Source organism: Bos javanicus, chromosome 13 (assembly GCF_032452875.1).
Source record: "Bos javanicus breed banteng chromosome 13, ARS-OSU_banteng_1.0, whole genome shotgun sequence".
NCBI lineage: Eukaryota > Metazoa > Chordata > Mammalia > Artiodactyla > Bovidae > Bos > Bos javanicus.
Window position 1 is genome coordinate 12,660,309 of NC_083880.1, and position 18,180 is coordinate 12,678,488.

The window sequence follows — 18,180 nt, forward strand, 5'->3', positions numbered from 1 at the left end:
TATTCCAGAAGGTGGGAGGGCCCTTCTTAGCTGAGTCCTCAGCTTCAGCCCATTCATTATACTGTCTTTGGACACTGTAAAAATATTAAAACACATTCTAGTCTTTTCCATTTGGGAAATATGTCAGTAAAGAGTTTAGAAATATGATCAATATTAGGGATATGCCCTATTTGTGATATTTTTAACCCTCTTGACTTTGAGATACCTAATTTATATTTTTCAAATTATGGGACAATCAAGTATGTGGTGACAAAATTCTTCTATACATTCTTTTGAAAACACTCTTGGTGTTACACGACAGTTTTTGAGATAGAAAAGGAGAGTCCTATAAACATAATCTGAAGGCATGCCTGTTCACCTTTATAAAATAGATATGATCTAGGGGTTTACTTTGGCCACCTGATGCAAAGAGCTGACTCATTGGAAAAGACCCTGATGCTGGAAAGATTGAAGGCAGGAGGTGAAGGGGACAAAAGAAGACAAGATGGTTGGATGGCATCACCCACTCAATGGACATGAGTTTGAGCAAGCTCTGGGAGATGGTGATGAACGGGAAGCCTGGCATGCTGCAGTCCATGGGGTCACAGAGTCAGACATGACTGAACGACTGAACAGCAACAAGGGGTTTCAAAATTTCTTGAACATTTCCAAAAAGTCCTATCAGACCTCAGAATCTACAGGGAACCAGAGATGGCCCAACATTTCTCGGACTCAGAACGTCAGAGTTCCAACAATGACTTAGTAGCCCTTTGCCTTGACAGTAAGGAAGAGGCTCAGAGACGAGAATGAGCTGACGTTCCTGTGTTCAACTAAAGTGTGTGTACAAGACATACACTGAGCTTACAAGACCTCTTATAAGAGGAAGCAGAGAAAAAAGATAACAAGCCAGACAGAAGTACCGAGGTGCAGGGAAACAGCAACTGTGACGCTCACAAAGAGATGGAGGAGCCCTGGGTAGGAAGACCAGAAGATCCAAAAGAGAGAAACAATTATCGAAGTGAGGTTAAAACATGGGCAGAGAACAGATGGTAGCAGCAGAGGAGATACTGTAAATTCATTTCTACACAGAGCTCACAATGGGTGACTCCAATAACCAGAAGCTTCAACCTGGACAGATGTTTCCAGCCTCTATTTAAGAATGGTGCCTCCCTCCCCATCACCCTCATCTTAAAATGGAGGCAATGACAGCCTCCAGGTTGCACACGTGAATCTTAGCACTGCTAAGGGCGTAAACCACAAGCATTTCTGAAGGTGCGCTAACTATTTCAGGCCACTAGGGTGCTACTTCCCTCTCCCCAAAGGCACACTTCATTTAATGATCTCCATCTAGACCCCAAGAATTAATGTCCCTCCTAGAAGTGTACCCTTTATTCCTTACGCCAGTGCTTATTGCTGTTTATAGGTACTTCAAGATCCCTACAGGCTACGGAAAAGTGAAATGCAATTGTAATTACATGGGCAGTAACAGAAAAGTGGAGGGGGCGGGGGGGCGGGTAGAAAGAGCTCCTGAAATGCAAGGCTAAGAAACACTATTCCTCTGGGAGGCCAGCCACTCTGCCCAGAAGAGCCTGCGCTGCCTAGAAAGTGACCTCAGGGAGGAATCACGAGCCTGGAGAGAGGCGCGGCCGCCCCCTGCTCCTCCCTCCCTGCATCTGAGGCCAGCTGGTCCACCTGTCCGGGAAGCAGGCAGGGGCGCTGGGAGGAGCCCGTTGGCCACGGGGCACAGGGGCAGCGGGGCGGGTCTTTCTCACCCTCCTCCCTTCCCGTGAATAACCAGGACCCCCACCCCAACCCCCGCAGGCCTGGACTGCACGCCCCTGACCCGCGCGCGAGCGCCCTGCTGTCTGTACCTTTACTCTGGGGAGGGTTCTGACTCCGGTCCCGGAGGACGTTGATCTGGTAGACGGCTCCGTAAGGCTCAAAAAGTTCTTTCAGCTCCTTTTCTGACCAGGACCGGGGGATCTGTCCGACAAACATCTTAATGGCATCTGGGTCTGGTTGGTCTGAGTGATCCAAAGCGCCGTTCATCTTGTTGGCTGTGCCGTTACTGTCAAAAAGGGAAGCGGGAGCCAGAGTTAGGGCTGCAGGGCGAGGGACAGGAAGACAAAAAATCGGGGGTGGGGTGGGGGCGGGGAGGCGGAAGGAGGAGGAAGAGGAGCACGGGGCAAAGTGCCTAATGAGTCGTGGAAATGTGATGAACTAAAACAAAGCACAGGCACCATTAGGTTGCTCCTCGGCGGCCGCGGCGCGGGCTCTCACTGCAGGCTGCTGTTCGGCACCGCCGCCCGAGCCCGGGGCAGCGCCCCACCGGGTGTCACCCGGGGCGTGGACATCTTGAAACCCGGCTCGGGAGGCAGCTGCAAGTCAAGTGCAGGTCTCGCTCCGCGAGGCTGCCATCAACGCATCCGCAGCGTTATCAGTCTCACACTGGCTCTCATGTGGAAAGAAAGGCAAGGTTGGATTTCTGCTGCCTTTCCCACCACCCCGCCCTCCACCCCTCTTGGAAGGTTTTTGGAAGACAGGAGAGAGGTGGTAATAATAAAGTCACATGAAAAGAAAATGAAACACTTGGCAGTCCGTCAGATGACTAATGCAAGATGCTGGTGATGAATTTGCAGAGCGCGCGAGGCATCCATGTGTGCATCAAATTAGTACGTTGTTGCTGCTCAGAAGAGAAAGTGCTCCAGCAATGCGGCTGGGTGCACCCGATTGGCTACCCACGCTGGAGAAAAGGGCCCTGGCTGGGAGGAGGGCTCCCGTTTAAAAAGCACATTGTTTATGGGACCGGGGCACAAAGGCTTTAATTCAGAGAGGCAAAGGCGATCTCAGAATTGCCTGCTTTGTGATAGGAGGGGGGAAAAAAAAGCAGTCCCAGAAAGTTGAGTTCCCGCTAAAGGACACTGAATATTTCAAATCTTTCACACTCCATAAATTGCTCTCTGTATATCTGACATCCAGATGTTGCACTTGAGTTCTAAACAATCACACGTTTGGGAGAGAAAAGAGTAAGTCTGCCTTTCCTTCTCCCAGCTTCAATAAATATCTGGGGCTGATACAAAGAGCAAAGACCATAAGCTTTTACATACCAATCTTCCTTAATGCTGTTTTCCAAAACCCTCATTTGAAAGAGAGAATGCTTGTTTAGAACCTGCAATTCTAGTCACCAACATGTAAAAGGATGATGAAGGCATTCATATTTGCTTGGATCCCTCCACCATTTAAGCTGCAGTAAATAATAAAGCAAAGCCACATACTCTTTTCATCTCCCCCCTCCCCCAATGCACCCTAAAGCCACCTACTCTGCCAAGTGACAAGGCTGACTGCCCTGAGCAGCACTGATTTGCAGTACTAATCCTCAGTCTGTGAAAACATATAAAATGCACTTAAATTCAGCAAACACAGAACCTACAGAGCCATGTTCATGACTGCTCCCCAACCCCAGCCTCTAGCCCAGGAGGCAGAAAGGTCAAGAAATGGCCACAAGGACTAAAGCTTCACTGAAAATGGTCTCTTCACTGTAGCCTAGGGTAACAGTAAGAAGGTTTTCAAAGATCTTAAGTAGGTTTCTTTATTTCAGTCAAAACCCCTCAGAGCACCTTAAATTTGCTGCAAAACTAGGTTAGTCCTGAGCCCTTGGGGAAAAAAAAAAGACACTGATGGTTAACAGACAACAGCAGTAAAACTTATGGAAAGGAGAAATTCTGAATTCAGTTTAATCCAGAGAGGAAAAAGATGGTAAATACTCTTCAACTAGGTCCTGGCTTCAGTTTCTATTTCTCCTTATGCCCCAATTTACCACTCTATTTTTTTTCTTTAATCCTTGAGATAAACAATCAGACTAACTTGAAAGCACTTTCAGAGCTTTCTCTAATCAACTTTATTGTTATATAAAAAAAAAATGTTCTACTGAATACAATATTGAGCACAAAACCTTCCTTCAACAATTTAGGTGTAATATAATGCTTGTTTATATTAGAGCTGGAGCGTTTATCTTCTTCCCATGCACCTCGACTGCTTTTCAAATTGCCCTCTGGGAATTCAATAAACACTTTTAACCCCACAGGGCTGACACTGGCAAGGAGGAGGTGGCAGAGCCCCACGCAGAACAGAATGTAGCGCTCACAGCTCGTTGAGAGCTGAGAGTGTGGCAAGACTTATTTCTGGGACAGGAAGGGCCTGTGGTTACCGCTGTTGACAATCAGCTAGAATGAAAAGAGGAAGGCGTTGCCACAGGTCCCAGCTAACAGAGAACGGAAGTTCAGAACATGGGGCTCCTGCATCTCCTCTGAACAGAGTTAACACAACAGACAGACCAGGTGGCAGCACACTGGTCCTTAAACCTCAACTTAGAATTCTAGAGCAAGTGTTCTTTCATGGGTCTCCAAACAAGGGCCCATTTCTACTTTCTCAAAATAAATAAATAAATACACACTCCCTGGGGTGCAAAGGGAGAGACACTGTGAAGAGGGGCTTATGCTTCACCTTTTGGTCTTTATGTTGGTGAGTGTGTATTTAAAATCCCTGCCCCTCAGTCATCCTTCACGGATGCCTTTAGACCTCTTGTGTCCTGATGCCAGCGGGGGTTAGCACTTGGGGTTTGAATCCTGGCACTATCATTTCCTAACTGTGCCGCTCTGGGCCTCAGACTCTTCATCTGTAAGATGGAAACAACAGACTTCACCTCTGTTGAGCCATGTGCTAACTACAGGATGTGGCCCCAAGTTCAAAGTGTCTAATGGGTGTCACCTGTTCCCACCGTTAATCTTTTCTGTGCACTTGTGAAGCACTAGAAATGAGTGACCACTACAAGTCTACTTTTCAATCCAAAGTTTTTCCTAGTGTGGACTCAAACACAGTTCATATCCTAAGTAATAATAATAGGCATCTTTCAGTGAGCAATTCTAGACCAGATACCATGCTAGGTGCTTTACATGTATTATCTAATCCTTTTACTATTTCTATGAGAAATTTTTCAGATGCAGATATCTAAGAAATAATTTCCTTTTCTAAGATTACCAGTTTATACATTGTAGAAGCAGAATTTGAACACAGGCCCAATGGGCTCCAAAGCACAGAGTATTTCTAAACCATCATGTGGCCAAGTATTGTATAAGGTCTGTTTTGGGCTGTGAGTGAACAGCTTGTGGAAAATCTATGAGAAGACAAGGCCAAGAGCAAGACCTATTGGTTCCCTGGAATCACGCTGCCAGATAAAAGGCAGCACTAACACACATATACACACATCTTTCCTCTCTTGGTGTGTGAGAATCAGGGTGCAAAGTATGGAACCTAAGAGTCTATTAAGACTATATTACAACCCATACTTTCTCCATAATCACACAAAGCGTCTCCAACTCCAGAGACTGCCTCCCTTTCTACTCCCACAGGATCTCATGAATGAGCACCTCTCCTCCATATCTGAATCCTTCCCACTACCTGGCCATTTTGCAAACAAATGTTTCAAAGGTTTGCATCAAATGCTAAGAGCATGACTATCCATTAACTAAGTCCAACAATGTCTAGCTGTTACACAAACTCACAGCAAAGGCCCATCTTCCTGATCGAAGCATCAGTGGTCCTACCCCATTGATGACCCCTGTGTTGCTGAATCCCATGCCCTGGATCCCGATGGTATGTTATCAGGAGCCTGGGTAACTTAGTTCTAACACACGAGCTCCTCCTTCTTTGGACTTCCAACTTTCTTCCCGGCTGATATTCATCTCTACAGAAGACTTAACGACTCTTTTGTCCTCATGGGGCTATAAGCGCTGATACTTCTAAGGAAGCCAGAAATCATGTGTGTGACAGTTAAACCTTTCTGGGTACTTGCCAGAGGCCACAGGGAAATCAATTCGATCTACAAAGAAGGGTAATTATGGGAACAGATACCCCAACTCTCACTAAGACTCTCAGTAACACCTTCTATTTATTGCAATCTGATCTCAGACTTAGGAAATTAGACTACCTCCCTTCCCACCCTCCCTAGCGATCCTCGGCCCCCAGCACAGGGCAGGAATTAGCTTCTAATTCAAAGATTTATTGACAGCCTACTCTTTGCCAAACAGCTTTTCCAGGTACAGGACACAAGAGCACCACAACAGCTCCACAAAGATGAAATTATTATCCTCGATTTGGAAATGAAGCAACTGAGAGTCATAGAGGTAAAGTGACTTTTCCAATGTCACTCTCCTAAGAAGAGGTGTCTGCAGAATCTGAACACAGTACACAGAATCCGGACACAGTAACAAAGGCCAACAGTTACTGCTTAATAGTCTGTGAACTGGGTTTCTTGAGGGTGATGTGTCCTGTGGACTCAGTGGCCGCTGGCAGGCCTGAGACACAAGCCCATACATCTCTGCTACCTACAAACTACGATACTATCCTGGGTGTCAATTCTACTTTTGCTCTTGGCAAAGAGCCACATAAGGTTCCTCCAGGCCAGATGCCACATGGAATCGGACCACAAGTTGGAGGGCACTAAGCCAGCAGGCACTGGTGATATTGATCTCAGAGCCAAGATGAAAATATGATGATGTTGGGGGGAAAAATGATAGTGCTTACTCTTTGCTTTAAGTGCTGACACTGACCTACTTCCCTACTCTATTTTCGAGTAGAGAGAACTAGATCAACAGAGGATATGCAAAATCTTCTGAGGTTCCTCTAAGTAGCAAAATATTACACACATTATAATAACTGATTCAATGCATTCTTATTATTAACTCTAGGATGCAAGCTTTTATGAAGCCCAGGGAATGCAGGCTTCTTTTTGGAGAATGCAAACAAAATAAATGACAACTTCTATTATTTTATCTTGTTCCTTGGACAGAAACTTTCTGTATTATATCTCCCTTATCTATACAAAAGAAAGAATAACAAACTTACAAAATGGGTATGAGAAATCCCAAGTGGCTATAAATAATTTTATAAAAGTTGAAAAAAGTAAATAAAATGCCACCGTCAGAAAATATACCAACCTGAAAACAACACAGGAAGATGCCTTGCCTTGGAAAAACTTTGGATAAAATTAGCCAATCTCCTTGGTTGTTGTTGCTTAGTCACTGTCATGTCCAGCTCTTTTGCGACCCCATGGACCGCTGCCCACCAAGCTCCTCTGTCCATGGGATTTCCCAGGCAAAAATACTGCAGTGGGTTGCCATTTTCTTCTCCAGGGGATCTTCCCGACCCAGGGATGGAACGCGCATCTCCTGCCTGGCAGGCAGATTCTTAAACACTGAGCCACCTGGGAAGCCCAATCTCCTTGACAGTTACTAACAGTTTTATTATTCCATAGTTTTTTATCCATTTTAATTTTTTTTTTTTTTGTTCCTTGGGACTTCCTGTATCAGTGCGGCCAACTGTGTGCCATGATGGGAATGGAGCCCACACAATCCAATATGGTAACCATGGGTTACATGTGGCTACTGCACACTTGAAGTTACTGCAACTGAAAAACCAAATTTCAAAATTCTACTTTAATGAACTTAAATAAATGTAAATGTAAGTGGTTTATTTTCTAAAGACAAATAGAGAGTTGAGATTCACCAAAACATTTCATCAGGAAGTTGTTTCGGGTAAACAAAATGAGGGGCCATGAATATGACACCAATGCTTGAGTCACCCAGAAGTTATTAAGTCAGTCGGCAGTGGACTGGCCAGCCTGCCTGGGTTCTTGTCTTGGCTCAGCATTAAATTAACAGTGAGATCCCAAGGTAATCGAGTAACCACTCAGTTTCCGTATGTGTAAAACAAAGAGACGCCACAGTCCCCATATGGCTCTTTGCTTCTCTGATTCTGCAAGTGGCTGGTGGCTCGGGGCTGCCACCGGAGCATCCTTTCTCTCAACTTGTGCCAGGTCTGCTTGGCATCCCAACTGCAGGCCCATCCTTGCAGTCAGTGGACAGGCTGCTCCTTTAATGGGCCGAGGGAGCACTTTTTAATATCCTCATACTTAAGTAATAGCCCATGGAGAAACAGGCTTTGTGTGGTGACTGGAGGAAACTGCCCAAGGCTGAGCTGTGTGAGGCACAGCAGAAGAGCTTGGCAATGGGCCTGGGGCTTCCTGGTGGGGAAAGGGACAGCGTGAGACTCAGCCTTCTACACTGTCCCTCTTGCTGTGGCTTATTGTTTAAGAGCAGAATTCTCTCCTTGATGGACTGGCAGCACGGTGCGCGGGGTACATCATCAGTTCTTTCTCATGCCACTCTCTGGGGGAATGTATCAGAGACTGGTCCTGCACTACTAGCGTCGTGACCCTCTGCTCTAAACCTAACGTCTCCCTTTAGGAAGAGGCATCAGCCGTCACCAGCCTCGAGTTCTGCGAACTGCAGCTCCCTTTGAAAACACACCACTTTGGGGTTGCCGTGAAGAACACCTCCATCTTCTGTGACTGCCTTTCAACAGAGCACCTCTGCCACTGGGCGACACAGCTGCATCCCACTCAGGGAGACGCTGGATGGCTGGAAGATTCTGGTCGACCTAACAAAACTCTCTGGGTATCAGTTTTCTCAGCATCGGACGATGAAACCAAGGCCATTCCCATATTTACTTGGAAGGGTCTGATATCATTTCTCATGTGCAGCTGAAGCTTTGTGAGTTTCCTGTCCACCAACAGGGCCCCACAGTGGCCTCACCAGTAACAGGACGGGGCCCTCAGTCTTGGAGGTGAGACTTCTGCAGACAGGACGGGAGAATTCACAGAAAATCAAATGGATCAAATAATACCCAGCATCGTTGAAGAAGGCAAAGCCTTTCTCCAAATTGTAAATAAATCAGTTTGTGCTCCTCTGAAGAAAAGTCCAAGTTTCCTACAAGTGTAACCACACGTACAATGTTCACCCCTGGACTTTGACAAAATTTGAAAAGAAACAATTTATTAACAGTGGACAGGACAGCGATTTCATTCACAGGGAAAGCATGCACTTGTGACGGGTGTTCCACTGGACGGCTGGAGTCGGTGCAGGACTGTATGTGGATTCAGCAGGTCTAAAAGCTGTACATTCAATTGCCAGGATGAAGCGCAATCCTGACTGACAGGAAACCATTCCGGCAGAAAACTGCACAACACGGGCATATGGACTCACCAAGGAAAAGGGAGACCTTACTAGCTTATCTCAACTGGACTGCTGGTAAAAAGCAGAAAGCTGGAAAAGCCCCACAAAGAAGCAAATGTGGCGACATCCAGGGGGTCCCTGGAGTCTGAACACATGACCGCCCTCGCTGGGAAGGCAGTTGGGTATCAGCTCTGGACAGCCCTGGCTCAGGGAGCTCACTGTCCTCAGGGATTTATCAGAAAGAGTTCTGTGGACTGCAGAGCAGAAGGGATTTGTACAGGGAAGTTTGTAGATGAACCTTTAGAAATGGCAACAGGGAAATAATCATCACGCATAAGATTTATATCAGGCTTCACCTTTTCCAAGTGCTGCTGGAGCTCACATTAATTAATCCTCCCCCTCCAGGGGTGGGGGTCAATGTTCCAGATAAGCCAACAGAGGCGAGGGAGGGGGTGTGCTGGCTTGGGCCGCACACCCCTTCTGGGTACCCTTCCAGGCTGATTCACCCGCCCATGGCTAAATGCTGACGAAGCCACCTGTGGGCATGGGCAATTACTTGCAAGTGGCCCTTCTGGATGATGGAGAAGACATTGGCTTGGCCCCACATCAATTAAGTGAAACATGAATCATTACGAAATGAAGACAAGAGGTGGGGGACAACTCAACAATGGCCTGAACTTCCCAAAGTGAACACTGATTTTTACCTAAAATGTCTCCCATATTCACATTCTGGCAGCAAATGATGAAAACGGGATGTATTATGTTGAGAGTGACCACACAGAACAGACCTGGTGCCTGGTACCTGTAGCTGGGATTCAGTGACTGTGCTTTCCAAGGCAAATAACTCCTGCTTCCACCACTGGCTACAATATTTCGCCTCGACTGACTTGTGTGAGACAAAGAATGCAATCAGGTCAGGTTTACAACACCCTCCATCCACTGAAGAAATACTGATGGTAGAAGTGGAGGGTTCACCTTGGTGGGATTTTGCCCCTTTCCCCTCCCCTGAGAGTTATTCACACACAAGGCCCTTTTCTTTCCTTTTATTACATAGGTGTTGACATACACAGGTGCCGTGTAGGTCAGGAATGGTGCTGGGTCTAAAGGAGAGAGAATGGAAACGTGTAACTTATGCCTTTAAGCCACCAGTAGCCACTGAGAAGAACCAGCCATATGTATAATACAGAACCAAACCACAGAGCCTGAGGCCCAGAGGAGGGGTACGTAAGGGTTCATGGTTAGCCAACCACAGGGACTCATCTGGCCATGGGGCCTGGCATTCAGCATTGTGACCACATTCCATCCTCGTGGTCCAGTTTGCCAGGGGAGTCTTCAATAATGAGAGCCACAGGGTGACAAGCTGTACTGTTCCCTGAGTTGGCAATGAGACGGAAAGAAAACCACTGCAGCAAGGAAGCTGGGCCTGGAGAGAACGTGGCTCAGGGTCCCCCCTCCCCTCCCCCTGCATCTGAGACGAGGGACCGGAGCCTGCAGACAGTGTCACACGGACTCACAACCAGATGGCTACCACCTGCTCTGCTGACCCACACCAGGGCGGGGACGGCACAGGGTCCCACCTCTGCTCCAAGGAACTGGGAGCCCGTTCTGTCCATGAGGCCCTTCCAGCGCCACTCTTCACTCTGGCCTAGCTCCTCTGGGCTCACCCCTCCAGCCGGCCTGTCACTCACTATCACTCCCCCTGGGCTCGTCCGTTCAACCCTCCCATCTGACCGTCTCTAGAGACAGTCAGCAGAAGGGCCGGCACTACCTCGAGCTCAGCGCCTCTACAAATAACCTCTTCCCGTCTTCCTTTCGTCCAGCTGGGTTTCACATTCAACTTCCCTGTTTTCTTACTGTCTCAATCTGCCCCCTGCCCCACCCCAAATCTGAGACCAGGAATAATGTCTTAGAACACGCATATGACACAGGGTGACCGCCAGCCCAAGCCTGCCCATTCTCTGACTGTCCAACCTACGGAAACCATCATTAACGAGCCGCCAGTCAGGCACATGGTGAGACTGTGGGACTGCCGATGACACGGATGTCTTAAGCATTCCCTCAACATACAACCCTGAAGTGACCCGCTATTCAGGCCTTATTCAACGTGCAAGGGATAAAACGGTGAATCAGATCAGGTACAACTGCCTTTATGGAGCTTCTAGTCTAGAGCAGGGCGTAAAACAAGCTAAGTAAATCTTCTAAGCAAGCATTTCAATGGAGAAACGATAAAGCAGGAAAGGGAGATGGAGAGGGGCTGGGTGCCAGACAGCAGCTCTAAATATAAGTGCTCAGAGAAGGCCAGCACAGAGCCCTGCGTTCAGTCTCAGTACAACGGGTATCTTTTGAACAGATCCAACACAGCGAGAAGTCTTAAAAGTTGTCGGCGTTAAGTCACACACTACACAATTCATCACCACAATCATAGAGAACCATGTTACCCCGTCTGGAACTGCTGTCCTGAACCTGGGGGTCACTACACCTATTACCGATGAGTTACGAATCAGGCCTGCTTTCCTCGAAATGACCGCTAGGTGCACTTGTCCCGGTGCAGCCACTGACCTAATTCTGACCACTCTGATGATAAAATCGTTTCAAAACCGTTCAGGGAGCTCTCCGACTCTGGACTAAGGCACAAAGATTTCACTGACCTTTGAGTTTGCCTGGCACTCAGAACTCTATCTGTCCTTCCGTTAAATATTGATCATCTCCATTCATTATTCATTTAACCATTTATCAATGGCAAAATTTAATCTCAGGCTACTCTTTCCTCAATCTGCTTCTGGACTACCTTCCTTGGTCATAAATGATGTGTGATCAAGGAATACAACTTAAGTCCTGAATGCCTGCCTTAGGGATGCAGCCAGCAGTAGAGGCTGGAGGATAAACAGGGAGATCAGCAATGCTGCTTTTCTTTCCATTGATCTGGAAAATCAGAAGCTGATGGTTAATAAGAACTAATTACGTCATACTAATGACTGTAGTTTAGATCAGAATCCATTTGTGTATTTCTGTGCATTTGCCATTTATGAGGTTCAGATGTATTTCTTTTTTTCTGATAATGCCTTCAACTCACATGATTGTGAAATGTCAAAAACAGAATACCAAAAAACACAAACCAACCAACCCCAGGACATCAGGACTTCCCTGGCAGACTTCATGCTTCCAATGCTTGGGTTCGAGCCCTAGCCGGGAAAACTAAGAGCCCACAAGTTGTGTGGCATAAAAAGAAAAGTTTATTTTTTTTTTTAAACAAAGAACATCAGAGCAGTCAAAAACATATTTCACAAAGTTTCCAGCCTGATGCCTGTGCCCCTTAAGCTCTCTGGGGAGCTTCCCAATCCATTCCTCAAAGATTTCCTGTTTTATGTTGGTAGATAGCTGGGCTGACTTACATTCTTCAGGAGTTCCCAAGGACAGCTGCCCAGTAGAATAATTAATCTGCATAATGACTGTCCTTGTCTCATCTAAAAGGTCACCTTATGCTCAATAAATTTTCTTTAAGAATGCAAGAAAATATATAATTTATTGTTAAGAAGAATTCCTTCACAAATAAGACAACAAAGAGAACTACTGCCCTCAAGGGTAAGCTTTCAACTCAACTACAAACTCAACTACTGAGCAGACTCCCTCCCTCCCCTGGGGGCTCTGGGAAGTTGAGATTTTACTTTCTCATCCTAACAAGGCTGTGAGCATCAGAAGTCAAGATCTGTGGACCACCTAATTTGCGGTCGTCACATGCAGCAACCTATTTTGCTGAGACGCTTTGGCTCTGGAAGGGGTTTAACTTTACATTTTCTGCTCAATTTTTTACCTGCCTTTTTGGCTGGGAGAAGTGAGAATCGTGGGTGGGGACTGAAGCAAAGATGAGGTGTTTCCCTTGTGGGATGTGGTTTCTCCAAAGTAAATTGTTTGTTCCTAATCAAGCAGCCAACTTTAACTGTTTCTCTTTAAGATAATCACAAAACATGATGTTTGAGGTTTGAGAACTGGAAAAGAGGGCCCATATGAGAGAGGGCTGTGACACCATTCATGAGACTAACCATGAATTTTCTGGCATCTTTCTGTCCCAACATAAGAAAAGGCGATGAGAGGTTTTAGAGGGATCACACTAAATTCCTAGAGAGCGATCCAAAATACTTGCCTCTCTGATAGTCTGCTTAAAACAATGGAAAAAGAACGTTGCCAAGTTTGTGTAATTACTCAAAGACGACCTCCAGAATTGTACGTATGTCAGCTCTTTGCGTACGGCTCCCTATGAGACAAACATGTTGGCATGTCATGCAGCAAAACTCCATTTCAAAAGACAAAGTCCAAATGACATTCTACTTTGCTAGCTTTTAAAACTCTAAATCACATCTAAGATGAAATCAATACCAAGCACCACATTCTGATTTGGAAATCTATAGGTCTTCTCTCTCTCTCTCCACATGTCATAAATTCCATTGATCATCTTAAATCACCAATTAAAATAGGCTTTGACATTTAATTTGCCTTTTTCTTTAAAAAAACAAACCATCAGCTCTAACCTCCTAAACAAATAAGAATAGAAATAGGATTATGTGCAAAATTATAAAAGCTGTTATTCCATGAGGCTGAATATCATCATATCAAAATTCCCCATCGTTGACTTTTTTTAAAGCCATTTCTTCATTTTTTGACACTACATCTGGCACAATGAATACAGATGATCATTTGTTTATATATCTGTCTAACTGCCTTTCCCAAACACAGCCAGATGGAGTCTTTCAGAATCAAATTAATTTCAGATTAATTCACTCTGGACCCACTCCAGTTCCATGACTCCTTGCTTTGAGGCACCAACCAAACTGATGGCAAGTCGTGACCTGAAAAGAGCGCAGGTTCTTCAGTACTGAGGGGGACATATGACCTAAGGCTGTGGTTGCTCCCCTTACCCAGAGAGCGACCCATTTGGGTACTGCAGGTTGCTGAGAGAAGGCCCAGCCAACATTTCAGAGACAAAAGCATCCAGCAAGAATTTCCTCTTCGATTTCAAAGAGGAACACGGTCAGTTTTATATCCATTATTTGTAATACCTCAGGAGGATGCCAGTCAAAATGAGCGACCTAATTACTAACACGAGAACCAGGGAGGTCACAGTAGAACTTGCCATCTAGTCATAGCCAGGGTGGACACGGGACGCAGGAGTGAATTCTCAATGCCCCTGAGCGCAGAATCTCAATCTTGAGCTGTAGGAAGGAACCATCAACAGACGTAACCAGGCTCTGCTCCCTGTCAATCTCGGCGGATGCCTTTATTATCACACTTGTTTCAATTGCAATTTGGGTTTCCATGGAGACACAACAGTTAGCTCCAGAAAATTATAAGATAAATGTCAGGCGGTGATAACGGTGTTAATGAAGCTTCGGTGACGAGCAGCTCAGCGCTTCAAATAATAAGCTTATTTCTATTAGCATATGTATAACCTGTCAGAAAACCTGGGAAAGAATATTAAAAATTAAATATCGATCTATCTAAAGAGAGAGTGGGGAGAGACCTCTCTGGAGTGGCTTAAGTTTGGTGGGTCAAGTTGAACAAAAATAAAAAAGATAAAGTAAGCACTGCTTTTTGGGGAAAATGAGGTACCAGTCACAGCCCGCAATGATGCTTTAGCTGACGTTCAAAAATACCTTATTTCATCCAGCAGAGGAGAGAATTTCTTCTTATAATATGGTTAAAGCAATCCCTTTTGTTTCTGAAAGCTAACAGCTCAACTCACTAAGTCTGACTGTGAAAGACATGGGCTCCAAAGATAAAAATGCTGCATCCAACCTCATGGTGACCGGACAGAAGGCAGGCCTCCCGTCCCCAACTCTAGGCTGCTAAAAAGCTGTAACTGGATTACTAGAATTCAGGGTTCAGAACCATCCTTGACTAGTCTACAGCCAAACATGTACCACCTGAAATTTTACGAGGGAGTATGTCAAATTAAAAAAAAAAAAAAAGGACAACCGTGGATTTCTGTAAATTGGATGCATTCTGAAAACAAGCTGATCCAGTGAAATGGCACACAGCGGCACAGTTAAGGTTAAGATTCTAATGGCAGAAAGCCAACCGGAACTAAAGAGCCTCTCAATGAGGGTGAAAGAGGAGAGTGAAAAAGCTGGCTTAAAACTTAACATGAAGAAAACTAAGATCATGACATCTGATCCCATTACTTCATAGGTAGTAAAATAGGGAAACAGTGACAGATTTTCTTTTCTAGGGCTCCAAAATCAACTGCAGATAATGACTGCAGCCATGAAATGAAAAGACACTTGCTCCCTGGAAGGAAAGCTATGACAAGCCTACAAAGTGCATTAAAAAGCAGAGACATCACTTTGTCAACAAAGGTCCATATAGTCAAAGCTATTGTTTTCCCAGTAGTCATGTACAGAGGTGAGAGTGGACCATAAAGAAGGCTGGGTGCCGAAGAATTGATGCTTTCGTACTGTGATGTTGGAGAAGACTCTTGAGAGTCTCTTGGACTGCAAAGAGATCAAACCAGTCATTCCTAAAGGAAGTCAAACCTGAATATTCACTGGAAGGACTGATGCTGAGGCTTCAATACTTTGGCCACCTGATGTGAAGAGTCAACACATTGGAAAAGACCCTGATGCTGGGAAAGATTGAGGGAAGAAGGAAAAGGGGGTGACAGAGGATGAGATGGTTGAATGGCATCACCAACTCAATGGACATGAATCTCAGCAAAGTCCGGAAGACAGTGAAGGACAGAGAAATCTGGCATGCTGCAGTCCATGGGGTCACAAAGAGTTGGACACGACTTAGCCACTGAACAACCACTACCATGAAAAAAAATGGAAAGAAAAATACATTTCCTTTTATTTGCAAAAGATGATTTAAGAATGGAACAAAAGTTTTATGTCTTCTTCATGGACATCCTTAAAGACCTTGAAAAGTTAAAAGGTTGACAATTTTGCAAATCAAAGTCTTTACAGGAAGACATGAGGAAGACCTGCACTATACACACTTCTTCACAGTTCACACTCTCTGAATGATCCCTGCCACAGCACCCACTATTACTCCTTCCACCATACCTTCTCTTCACTTATTTAGCCACTATTTAGTGAGTGCCAGGCACTGTGCTCAGTATACAGTGATGAGTAAGACAGTCTCTGCCTTCACATTTCTCACTATTTAGTAGCTCGTACAACCGAATACCCAAGGTCTTCTCCCACGCCCTGCACCCCTAAGGTCTTGAATAAAGTGTCACGATGCTCTTTTCTGTCCAAACTTTGGTCCTTTTTGAAGCTGACTACATAACCATGCTTTTCTGGGGCAAGGCAATTCTTTCTGCTACACCTCTGCACGAGGAACAGCTGGCCGCTCAAATCCTGTCTTTGGATTGTTGCTGTTGTTCAGTTGCTAAGTTGTGTCCAACTCTTCTCGACCCCATGGACTGCAGGATGTTAGGCTTCCCTGTCCTTCACTGTCTCCCAGAGTTTGCTCAAATTCATGTCCGTTGAGCCAGTGATGCCATCCAACCATCTCATCCTCTGTCGTCCCCTTCTCCTCCTGCCTTCAATCTTTCCCAGCATCAGGGTCTTTTTGCAATGAGTCGGCTCTTCGTATCATGTGGCGAAAGTATTGTCTGGATTACTATAACAAAAATACCACGAACTGAATGGTTTATAAAATAAGAGATGCTTTTTTTTCACAGCTCTGGAAGTCCAAGACCAAAGTACTGGCAGATTCGGAGTCTGAGAGCCAGCTTTCTAGTTCCTAGATGGCCAACTTCTCCCAGTGTCCCTACCTGGAGAAAGGGGCCAGGGAGCTCCCTGGGGGTCTCTCCTATAAAGGCACTAGTCTCATCATGGGGGATCCACCCTCAGGATCTCATCACCCCCAAAGGCCACACCTACTTTTTAATATCATCATTCTGGGCCACAGGTTTCAATGCATGAATTTTGGGGAAGAAACATTCAGCACATAGCACACTCCTTAAGCACTCAAAACTCCTCTCCCTCCCCCGGCTCCACTCTTCAGGAGGAAAGTTAATGGGGTCAAACCCAAGCTCAAGGCTTTTACTGGACCATGGTGCTAGGGTAGCAACTTTCAGTGCAGCTTTTGAAGAATCTACAAGTTCTTGCTTCCCCATAAAAGGTTTCTTTTTTCTCTTTGGAAAGCTCTCTCGTAACTCCATGTGGCTGGTGCCAAATGCACCAGGGCTGCCTCCCACTGTAAGGGGTGGGCGCCTCTCCCATCTCTGCAAGGTCCAGCAAGGCAGAGCCACAAATGGCCCAAGCCAGACGCTCTGGTTTGGTGGAGAGAGTCGACACTGATTTCCCTAAGAGCCTTCTTCCCTGACTGAATTCATCGTGAGGACGTGAAGAACCAGGGATTCCAATTAGGGTCTGGTCCAGAAGAAATAGCCTCAGGCCTCCTTTTGGTGAAGGCTTTAGCTCACGAGGCACTAAGATCTTCCAGCTCTCCTGCAGCCAAGCTGGTTCTTGGAGCCAGGGTTCCCACACGATGGCTCATGGCCATACACTGTCCCCTGGGCATACAGAACGGAAATCTGCAGGAACAGTAAGCCTGATAGAGGATTCCAGAGCCTGAAAGCCTCTCGACCTCACTCCACTGCAAGGAATTAGTGCATCCTTACCTCAAGGCACAATAATGCAAAGCGAGCCAAAAACTATCAACTACAACAGCAGAAGTCTATAATATTACGATGAACGCTCATTCTCCTGGTTTATTTTCCTGCTATCCCACCCATGCGAAAGATATGAAAGGAAAAAACCATTCAAGAGCACGCAATGCCCAAGACACTAGCAATAGGATACTGTAACAAGCCAAAGCAGAGTCATGAGGTTTACATTTAATAACTCAACGTGGATCCTGGGACTTGAGATTGAAACGTTTTGGTTGTAAATCAAGCACAATACTATGTTACTAAGAACTGGGTGAAGAAACATCTGTGGTCATGGAAACAGAAATTACAAACAGCATGCTTTTTCCTCATCAGTTAAAATATTCTCATTCTGTTAGGGTTCATGATTAGGGCTCCTCATTTACTCTTTCCATTGTTAAAACTTTTCAACACTTCACATCGCTCTTGCAAAGTCCTGGGGAGTCAGAGAAGTTGAAAAGTCACCTGCAATGGACATGA

General features: G+C 45.6%; 1 protein-coding gene across 14 annotated transcripts in view; it reads right to left on the minus strand.

The window, feature by feature from the left end:
• Nucleotides 1-18,180, minus strand: part of CELF2 (CUGBP Elav-like family member 2) — a 663,065-nt gene that overhangs the window by 165,701 nt on the left and 479,184 nt on the right. For 13 of the 14 annotated variants that reach the window (XM_061435730.1, XM_061435722.1, XM_061435728.1 and 10 more), the window contains one exon: nucleotides 1,851-2,047. In XM_061435730.1, coding sequence (XP_061291714.1) covers nucleotides 1,851-2,028 — 178 coding nt within the window. In that variant the 5' untranslated portion in view covers nucleotides 2,029-2,047. Of the gene's footprint in view, nucleotides 1-1,850; nucleotides 2,048-2,219; nucleotides 2,653-18,180 lie in introns of those variants that run through there. The other variant, XM_061435731.1, reaches the window with a different exon arrangement.